This window comes from Monodelphis domestica, chromosome 3 (genome assembly GCF_027887165.1).
Source record: "Monodelphis domestica isolate mMonDom1 chromosome 3, mMonDom1.pri, whole genome shotgun sequence".
NCBI lineage: Eukaryota > Metazoa > Chordata > Mammalia > Didelphimorphia > Didelphidae > Monodelphis > Monodelphis domestica.
The window spans coordinates 272,885,429-272,896,294 of NC_077229.1; the positions used below are offsets into that span (position 1 = coordinate 272,885,429).

Consider the following 10,866-nt stretch of genomic DNA (forward strand, 5'->3'; position numbering starts at 1 on the left):
GTTTTTCCTCTAAAATTATATGATAGATGATATATGGTTATTAGTGCTTTTAAAAGGTTTTTTATGTTTTTTATTTATTACTTTGACTCAATGTAATAATCTTTTTTTTTCTGTATGTATCTAAAATCATTAGGATAGTATTTTAAAATACGATTCTTTGGGGGTTATTGCTATGACATGCTGTCAGGACTGTTTTCGTAAAATGCCTAAAGTAGAAGAAAGAAGAAACATAAATAAAGAAAATAAAACATTGTTTTTATGCTTTATAAAAAAGACTGCTGCTCACTGTAAATAATACAGCATGTGTCTATACTCATTCTTTTATATTTGGAATTTAATCATGAAAGTAAGGTCTCCAGTTTAGGATATAATACTTCATTTATATTTATAAGCCATTATTGGCTTACTCTTTAGTGAATTTTAATTCTTTTACTCTGTAAAAAATGTTCCCCTAATGCAGATTTTTCTACTTTTTAATAATTAGGATAAAGATGGAGACAGGGCTGTTCACCATGCAGCTTTTGGAGATGAAGGTGCTGTCATAGAAGTGCTACACAGAGGTAGTGCAGATTTGAATGCTCGAAACAAACGCAGACAGACTCCACTTCATATTGCTGTTAATAAAGGTCACCTTCAAGTTGTGAAGACTTTATTGGACTTTGGCTGTCATCCAAGTCTTCAGGTAAAACAAGTTTTAAAACGTTGTCTTAGGTATAGCTGAGAGTTTTATAAAATGATGGATTATCGTAGATTCCTTTTTTTTTTTAATTTTTATTTGGTCATTTCCAAACATTATTCACTGGAAACAAAGATCATTTTCTTTTCTTCCCTCTCCTCCCTCCCACCACCTCTCCCATAGCCCACACGCAATTCCACTGGGTATCACATGTGTTCTTGATTCAAATCCATTTCCATGTTGTTGGTATTTGCATTAGAGTGTTCATTTAGAGTCTCTCCTCAGTCATATCCCCTCCACCCCTGTAGTCAAGCAGTTGCTTTTCATCGGTATTTTTACTCCCACAGTTTATCTTCTGCTTGTGGATAGTGTTTTTTAGATCCCTGCAGATTGTTCAGGGACACTGCATTGCCACTAACGGAGAAGTCCATTACCTTTGATTGTACCACAATGTATCAGTCTCTGTGTACAATGTTTTCCTGGTTCTGCTCCTTTCGCTCTGTATCACTTCCTGGAGGTTGTTCCAGTCTCCATGAAATTCCTCCACTTTCCCAACTCCTATTCCTCCCCAACTTTCCTATTCCTATTGATGGTATCACCTAGTACTTATTATCAGCACTCATTATTAATCTTTATTCTCCTGTTCTCTGTACCCCCATCATTCACAGTTTTTATTTATTATTTCTTCCATTTATCTCACACCTGTCATTCCTTTCCATCTCTTTGTTTTACCCTTTTATTACCTTTCATCTTGATTACTTTCAAAGTCTGTGATCTGATCTTTCTACAACTAGCCTTTTCCTTCCTTCCTTTTTTTTTTGTTTCTGGCTAAATAATTTCCCCATTATATAGATATCTTCATTGTCAATTTTCACCTCTATCCAGATGACTCTCAGCCACATATATCCAGCCCTTAAATTGTTTTCTTGAGCTCCTTTGATTTATTTACCAACTAATTATCTACTAGACATGTCTGTCTACCTGTATGTCTCATTAGCATCTCACATGCAACTTTTCAAAACAGACTTTCCCTCTAATGCTACCCATTCTTCAAATTTTCCTATTTATTTTGAGGTTATTAACATATTTATTATAACTTTTGGAGTCATACCTGATTCTTGCCTCACCTATAATTTTATATCTAGTCAGTTATTAAATCTTGTCAATTCTGTCCCCACAATTTGTCTTCTATATGTCTCCTCTCCAGTACTATCATCTCTTGCCCAGACGATAGGAATCACTTGCTTCCAGTCTCTTTCTCTCCTTTCTACTCTTTACTTCCCTGTAGTGATTAAAAATTAATGGTTTGACTAAAATATGTGAAGATTATAAATAATAATGATGGTTACCAATTCAAAGTAATATTGCTCAAAGTTGAAATGACTTTAAATGCTTTTATTTACAAAAGAGGTGGAAAGGGTGAAAGCAGAGAAATACAAAAGGGTAGAGAAAAAAAAACATTAACCTATCTGACTAAATAATGCTATAATGCTCTGGTGCTTGACTCAGTCAAGACTTGTTGACCTTCAATCAGAATTAAACTACCTCCAGAAGACAGAGCCAGCTATTCACACACCCAAGTTCCCTCCAAGAGGCAGGTCATGATGATGCCTGGAGCTGAAGGTGATCCCTAGGACCAACTTAATTCCTTGAGCTGACTTTTTTTTTTTAAACCCTTACCTTCCGTCTTGGAATCAATACTGTGTATTGGTTCCAAGGCAAAAGAGTGGTAAGGGCTAGGCAATGGGGGTCAAGTGACTTGCCCAGGGTCACATAGCTAGGAAGTGTCTGAGGCCAGATTTGAACCTAGGACCTCCTGTCTCTAGGCCTGGCTCTCAATTCACTGAGCCACCCAGTTGCCCCCCTGATCTTCTTTTTGAAGCTTACTTCCTTCTTGAAGTTCAACTCCTTCTTTAAGCTCACTTCCTTCCTGGAGTGGATTTGTTTAGCCTCAGAAATTCAGAACCTTTTATAATGGCTTCTTGTCCCTTCCCCTTTTCACAAGGGCCAATCACAGCTTCCAAATTTCCCAGCACTGCCCAGGGGGCAGTGTTTGTGGGAACCACTTCTCACCTTCTCAAGAGGTAAATACTCATCAAAAGGGTTCATAGATTCCTGGCTGACTGAGGTGTGAATTCTCATTTCCAGACTAATTGAATTGAATGGGTGGAGAGCTCCTCTATCTAGTGCTAATTAGAGTGTTCAAGCTTTTGTTGATTCGGTTCAAAAGTAGACAAAGGAGAGTTAATCCTGATCTTGTGAGGTGCTAAGTAGGGGTACTGAAGTTATTGTTAACTCAAAATAGACAAAGGGAATGAAGAATTCCCTTTTATCCCTCTCATTGTGTTTAATATTTTCTCCTTCTTTAAAATATTTTTAATTTATTTTTGAACATATTGCATTTCTCCCAATAGCTACTTGAGAGTAGGGACTATTTGTGTATGTCTCTGTATCTCTGCTATCTAACAGAAATCTACATTAATAAGCACTTCTGATTTGAATCTAATTGAAAAACTTTTGAGGCCCTCTGTAATCTGACTTGTTTTTTCAGTAGTCTCTCTGTATTTGTGCCAAACTCACCCTTCCCTTAAGTTTTTCCACCAGTAAAACCAGAGTTGGACTAAATAACCTTTAAAATAATTTTCAGCTTTAATGTCCCATAATCTGTACATTTGTGAAAGTCATTTTGCATGCCTCCCTCCCTTGACTGCAGTCTCTTGCGTTTCTGGTTCTTTTCCTGCAAGACACTGTAAAAATTAAAATTAATATACAATAACTTCAAATATTACATTTTATAAGATTCATTAATAATCACTAGAAGTAACAAAATAAAGCCATGTGCCCATGGCTAATTTACCTGCTCAAACAACCTACTCCACCAATGTACTGACCCAGGAAGGAAATTTATCCTTCCAATTTCTCTTCTTTCCTTCTTTCTATGTCTGCACATAACAACAGGAAGTGAGTGGGCTCCTGGGTAATGTAGTTCAAAGATACAAGATTTCTAATTATACAACACCCAGCTCAGGGACCAACTGTAAGCTTGTTTTATGCTCTCTTAACTTGAAGCAGTAATTCTTCACTTACCCCTCATGTTGTGCTATTTGTTTTCTTTTTACTTGTAGAATATATATTATCGAGTATGTAGTATATATATTTGTCTTTATATAAATTTCCTTAGAACAAGGATTATGGTTTTATTTTTATATGCCTAGAATATCAAGCTATGTTGACATGTATTTTTTATTGTTCATCCATTTTAGTCATGTTTGACTTTTTGTGACTCCATTTAAGGTTTTCTTGTCAGAGATACTAGAGTGGGTTGCTGTTTCCTTCTCCATCTCATTTTATAGATGAGGAAACTGATGCAAACAGACTTAAGTGACTTGCCAGGGTAACACAACTAGTAAGCTTCTTACAATAGGAGAATGTAAAGAGCTCTGACTCTGTAGATGGAGTACTAGAGTACCAAATCCATTTTCTATTGACTTTTTCACCTTCTTGACTCTTCTGCAATATATTCCTTCTACTAATTATAACTTCTAAAGTATGAGTTTTGTGTAAGGTAAAATAGCTATCTGGAACTTTAAAAGAAGTTCTACATCATGTATTGAAAATATTGCATTAGTGACAGAAGGAATTTGATCTTTTTAGACTTTTTATTACTTTGATAATTGGGTCTCTATTATAATAGTCATCATATTGTGAGTAGCTAAATACAAGTAATCTGTAATTTTTAAAAAAATTTGTCTCTTAAGGATTCTGAAGGTGACACACCCCTCCATGATGCAATAAGTAAAAAACGTGATGATATCCTTGCAGTCCTTCTAGAAGCTGGGGCAGATGTTACAATCACAAACAACAATGGGTTTAATGCTCTACATCATGCTGCACTACGAGGAAACCCCAGGTAAGGATGTAATATTTAATCTATTTTTGATTACATTATATATTTATGTTATTATGTATACTTTTAATTTTTCATTTACTAGTGTATAGCTACTATTTAAGTAACCAAATTATTTAAAGTATCTGCCTCAAATCTTAGTAATGGTGATTATGATACTGACTAGATTGTTTATTAAATAATCATTCATTTAATCATTCATCATATTTTCTACTTATTTAATAACTTTGTTTTCTTTGTATGCTCTTTTCCTTTTGGTTGCTAACTTAACAAAACTATTGTGAAGTAATTGAGCACAAAAATCTGTCTATAAAATATTTAGTGCATTTATATAGAACAAAATATTTAATTGAAGCAAGTTGAATTTTGTTTTCTTGTAAATGGTGGTTAAATACTTGCCATATCCTGAATAGTAAACTATGGGTCTTTTGTTGTCAATGTCAAAGACTGCTTGTGCAATCTATAAAAACCATGAACTTTCCTGGTTTATAGCCATTTTCAGCTTATTAGTATCTGCTCACAAAGTGTGGTGGTAACAAGAAGGGAGAAGTGGAATTCACATTTATTACTTGTTGACACCTCTTGTGGAGACATATTAGGTAAATGCTTGCAATCATGGGTGTGTTTTGGATTCTTTGCACTTTGTTTTATTCATGGTACCAAATTAACAGATAGGTACTAAATAAACCATGAGTCTTTTCAGCCCTGAGTCCCTCTGCCTTTCTGGTAACGAACCCTGGGGAACTCTGAGCTAGGGTAACAGCACGCTTGCCCACAGAGAGGGCTCTGAGTGACCCCCCCCACCCCCGCACACTTGCTGTGGGTTTGCCAACATGACTATCACATCTGCATTTGACTCCTACCACCGTAATTTAGGCATTAGGCACATCGTTCATGGAGCATTGTAATAGTACACTAATGATCTTTCTCCTTCCAAATCTGTTTACCACAAAGGAGTTAAAATCTTCCCAATGAACATGATTTTTACTATATAACCAGCTTGCCCAGAAACCTTTATTAGTTTCCTGTTGACTCCTAGATAAAATATAAGTTCTGTTTTATAATCTGTACAGTGTAGAGTTTGGAGTAACTTTATTATTATCATTATCACCTATAGTGGTTTAAAATTTGCAAAGTAATTTATAAATAATATCTCATTTTTATCCTCGTAACAACCCTAGGAGGTAGGTATTATGATTATCACCAATTTATAGATGAGGAAACTGAAGCAGACAGGAGTTAATTAAGTTGCCCAGTATCACAGAGTTTAAGTGACTGCAGATCCAGCCCTAGAACCATTGCACACCCAAGAAGCCACTTAATATTGAGTTTAAGTGTTTATTGTCATTTAAAAAGTTAATAGAGGTAGCTGGGTGGCTCAATAGATGGAGATCCAGGCCCAGACACTGAAGGTCCTGGGTTTATATATGGCCCTAGACACTTCTGAGCTGTGTGACCCTGAGCAAGTCTCTCAACCCCCATTGCCCAGCCTTCACTGCTCTTCTGCCAGGAACCAATACTTAATATTGATTCTAATCCAGAAGGTAAGGGTTAAAAAAAAATTAATGGAAGAAACACTGTAATAAGGACCTTATTTCTTCCTAGATTCTTGGCCAAGATCACCTCTATTGTCATCCCTTGATACCTTAGTGGAATATAGGACTTTTGAAAGAAGGACCTGCTTTATTTTTGTCTTTATGTCTTACACCTAACAATTTAAAAAAAAAAAAACCTTACCTTCCATCTTGAAGCCAATACTGTGTATTGGCTCTAAGGCAATAGAGTGGTAAGGGCTAGGCAATGGGGGTCAAGTGACTTGCCCAGGGTCACACAGCTGGGAAGTGTCTGAGGCCACATTTGAACCCAGGACCTCCCATCTCTAGGCCTGACTCTCAATCCACTGAGCCACCCAGCTGCTCCCTACCTAACAATTTCTAAAATGCTTCTTGATAAATAATTATTGAATTGATTTAAATACCTGGCAGAGAAATTTGAACTTTTTACTTAGGAGACTCCAGCCTGAATTTGTAACAAACTTCAAGTCAAGTCTTATTTTGTTGAATAAATGTAATCATAAAACATGAGAATGACATTGGGAAATACTATCTTAGGTTTCAGAGATTTCTAAAATGTAGAATGCCATTTCAGAAAGCTTGTCAGTGACATCGAAACCACCCTGGTCATATTCTCACATGTAAATTATTGCAATAATCTACTGGTTGTTTTTCTTTGCCTCATGTCACTCCTCACTCCAACCCATCTTCTATCCAGTTTTCAAATTGACTTTCTTAAAACGGAAATCTGACCATCATCACTTTATTCAGTAAACTCTAGGGCAGTGGTTCTCAACCTTTCTAATGCCGTGACCCCGCAATACAGTTCCTCATGTTGCAGTGACCCCAAACCAAAAAGTTATTACTTCAAAACTGTAATTTTGCTACAGTTATGATTTGTAATGTAAATACCTGATATGCATTATGTATTCTCATTGCTACAAATTGAGAGGTTGAGGACCGCTGCTCTAGGGGCACTATTACCTGCATGATCAAATATGAAATCCTTTGACTTCCAAAGCTTTTCATAACCTGGCCCTTTCCTACTGTGCTATTCTTCTTACCCTGGGTTTCAGGGTATATTAACCTCCTGACTGTTATTGTACACATAATTTCCTGACTCTTTTGTCCTCATCTGTACCTCCCATGCTTTCTTTCAAAGCTTAGCTAAAGCCCTACCTTCTTCCAGTTAAAAGCCTCTCTAGTATTCCTAAATTTTAGTGTCTTCAATCTGAGATTACCCTCAATTTGTTCTGTATATATCTTGCCTATATGTAGTTGTTGCATGTTGTCTTCATTAAACCATGAGTGAACTCCTTGAGAGAAGGGACTTTTTTTCCCCTGCCTTTGACTCAATGCAGTATATGGCACATAGTAAGCATTTAATAAATGCTAGCTGACTCTTTTCAAGTATTTATGGGATGTAGATAGCCTCTGAGAAGTGATAATGCAGAGAAAGGATTGGTCTTTGACACTAATCCTATATAAAGGAAGAAGTATTCACTTTCTCCATAGCCTCGCTTCTGCCTAACTCTTTAGTATTTACATCTAAAGGTTTTGAGGCATATAGCTCTCACTCTTGGTTCAGCAGCTACTGATAGTCATCTAGTCCAATGCCTTTACTTCTTAGATAAGGAATCTGAGACCTAGAAAAGTAAAATAATTTGTCTAGAATTATATTGGTGACAGATCCAAGATTGAAATGAACTTAGATCTTTTGATTACAAGTTCATCTCTTTCCACTGTACTGCACTGATATTTTAATGACAGTCAAAAACTATCCCTACTATCTGAACTTGGCAGTGTTTCATTTGAAGAGATAGTGTATATCCCTATCTGTTTCATACATTTCAAATGGCTGGCACTTTTGGGTTGCTGGACAAAGATTATAGTTTGATTTGCTCATAGAGAAATGGTCCTGATAATTTGCTCTAATTCTAAGCTTGCTTCTTAACTCAGTTTATATTTAATAAATTCTAGGATTCATACCTTATAATTTGCCATTTCTTTTCCTTACCGAACCATGAAAATGATGAGTAGAAAGAGGTCTTTTACTGATTTACTCTGAATTTTAAGAAAATAATTGCCTGTGGTTATGTCATTTAGAGTTTAAAAGATCAGATTCATTCATTCATTCAACAGATGTTTTTATTAAGCATCTTTATGCTCCAACTGTTATTTCTAGTGTTTCAGATTGATTTTTCAACTTAGGAACACTGGTTTGTTCATAGGAATGCAAGAGAATCTCTACTTATTTCACTTTATGTCATTTTGTTTTATTCCCATTCTCTGAATTTTCCATATTGTTCTTATAGTTCAGTGATTTTCCATTACTTTCATGTACCACAGTTTGTTTAGTTATTCTCTAGTCAACATGTTGATCCTGATTTTGTGATTATTACAATTTATGCCATTTTATTTCTTATACTTGAAGTAATATGTTTTCATACTCACCAGGTTCTCATATTCATCAATGAAATATAGTTTCAGCAAGATATACATTTTAAAATGTCGATCATAATATTAAAAAATCTTTAAAAGTTTACAAAATTAGGAGACAGAAATTATAACTAGGACATCATCCCATCCTTCTGAATCTTTTTTGTATTCTTTTTTTTTTACTTGTCTTGTCAGAAAATTAATTAGTACCTGTAATGTGGTAGTATATATATTTAGCAGTTGATCTTAAAAATGAGAAATTCATAATCTGCCAAAGTATTTTTCTGAAGATGTAAATGTCTATCTTTTTCTAAAAAAGTACACAGATATCAGTTTGATATGGAAATAAAATGCTTGCTGATAACATAGAACAGGGCAAATCACTACTAGTGTCTGAGGTTAGAATTTGGATTCAGATTTTCATGATTTGAGTCTATTGTGTTTTCTACTATTTGGTAATTAGCAAACAAGCAAACTCAGTGTTTTCCTTTGGGAAAGAAAAATAGTTGTTTTGAATTGAGTAAGCATTGAGCACTTTGCTTCATGTGTTGGCATTTAAAATATTCTGGATAATATAGGAATTATATGGAGCTGTTTGGAAACTTGGATGAAAACCCTGTTTTCCTTTAAAAAAAAAAATAAATGTACCAGATCTGTGGTATCATTGGTATAGGGAATTAATGTAGCTACCTCTACCAGTTTGCATTGACATCTGCCCACCTGAACTCTATAGAATCTTCTGAGTTGCTTAGAGGTGGTGACAGTATGAAACCACAAGAATCTAGACTCTTTGACTCTGAGACCAGAATTCCATATTTATGATGTCATGTTTGCCTCTCTCTTTCTTTTGATTTTTACCATTCTTTTTTTTTTAACCCTTCCCTTCCATCTTAGAATCAATACTGTGTATTGGTTCCAAGGCAGAAGAGTGGTAAAGGATAGGAAATATGGGTTAAGTGACTTACCCAGGGTCACACAGCCAGGAAGTGTCTGAAGCCAGTTTTGCCCATGACCTCCCATATCTAGGCTTGACTCAATCCACCGAGCCACCTAGCTGCCCCCTATTTTTAACATTCTTTTAAAAATATATTGTTTTTCAGTTCCAAATTCTCTTCCTCCCTCTAGCCCCTCATCTGCTTATTGAGAAGGCAAGCAATGTATCAATTATACACATGGCTTTCCTTATTTTGATCTGCTATTTATAAAGATTCTTTTTCTTTATATAGAGGCCTCTGCCTTAAAAAAACAACCAAGAATTTCTTACTGAAGGTAGATGATGTTACCAGTACTTTATTTGTCAGATTAGAAATAAGCCAAGAATTTTTATTAGTTGCCAAAAGACATATATTAAGACTTAACTAAATTACCAACCAAACTTATAGGCATTCATTCTCTCTCCTGCACAAAGTTACTTTGTTTTCATTTAGCCTTTTTTATTGTTAATAATGATAGAGATTATTTAATAATTGGTTGTAAGAATCTCGAGTCTTAAGACTGGGTTTTCTTTGTGATGAAGACTTTTTTTTTTTCTTGACTAGTCTGTCTCACTAGGGATTTTACTTATCACTTGGATATATTGTATAGTATATTTTATGATCTAGAAGCAGCTAAACTAGTATTAGAAAAATACCTGAGAATGGAAATGGGCTGATATACTATTTTTATTTGATAGTTGTTTTTATTGTATATTTAGATATACTATTAGGTTGTAAGTCCTTGATGATGTTGATTTTGTTACATCTTTACCTAATCCAACACATTCTTGAGTTCTGTAATACGTAAATATAGGTATAGCTTTCAGGTAGGCTATTTTCTTTAGCTAATAATTGCAAATGCCTTGTTAACTGAGGACAGTATCGACTTACATATCCTTCCTCTTCTACGGTTTTCACTCAGAGTGATGGGTTTAAAAAGAAGATTATGTTAACATCTGGTTTGTTCCTACTTTTCACTGGCTTTCATTAATCTTTAAAATACTTGCTTTTATTTATTAAATAGTTGTTACCCAGAGTTATAGACAAGGAAATGGCAAAGTTGAATGGACTAGACAGCATTTAGAATTGATCCCCTTCTGAAGAAATTTCCTCTTGCTTAGAGTAAGACTCACAATCTTTGTGACAGAGAAAAGGGGAAGATTTGTAAATGATCGAAAAGTTAAATTTAGCCTTTCCTGTTCCCTCACACATGGAGCTTAAGTACATTCATACCAAGGGAAGGACTACACAGTGCATTGAACAAGGTTGTACAGTGTGGTATGATGGTAAGCAAGGTAGCAGGAATGAACAGAAAGA

General features: G+C 35.1%; 1 protein-coding gene across 1 annotated transcript in view; it reads left to right on the forward strand.

Annotated features, from left to right (window-relative positions):
* MIB1 (MIB E3 ubiquitin protein ligase 1) overlaps window positions 1-10,866 on the forward strand; it is a 169,010-nt gene that overhangs the window by 93,308 nt on the left and 64,836 nt on the right. The window contains exons 11-12 of the mRNA XM_001363175.4: window positions 485-682; window positions 4,435-4,586. Of these exons, the coding sequence (XP_001363212.1) occupies window positions 485-682; window positions 4,435-4,586 (350 nt within the window). The remainder of the gene's footprint in view (window positions 1-484; window positions 683-4,434; window positions 4,587-10,866) is intronic.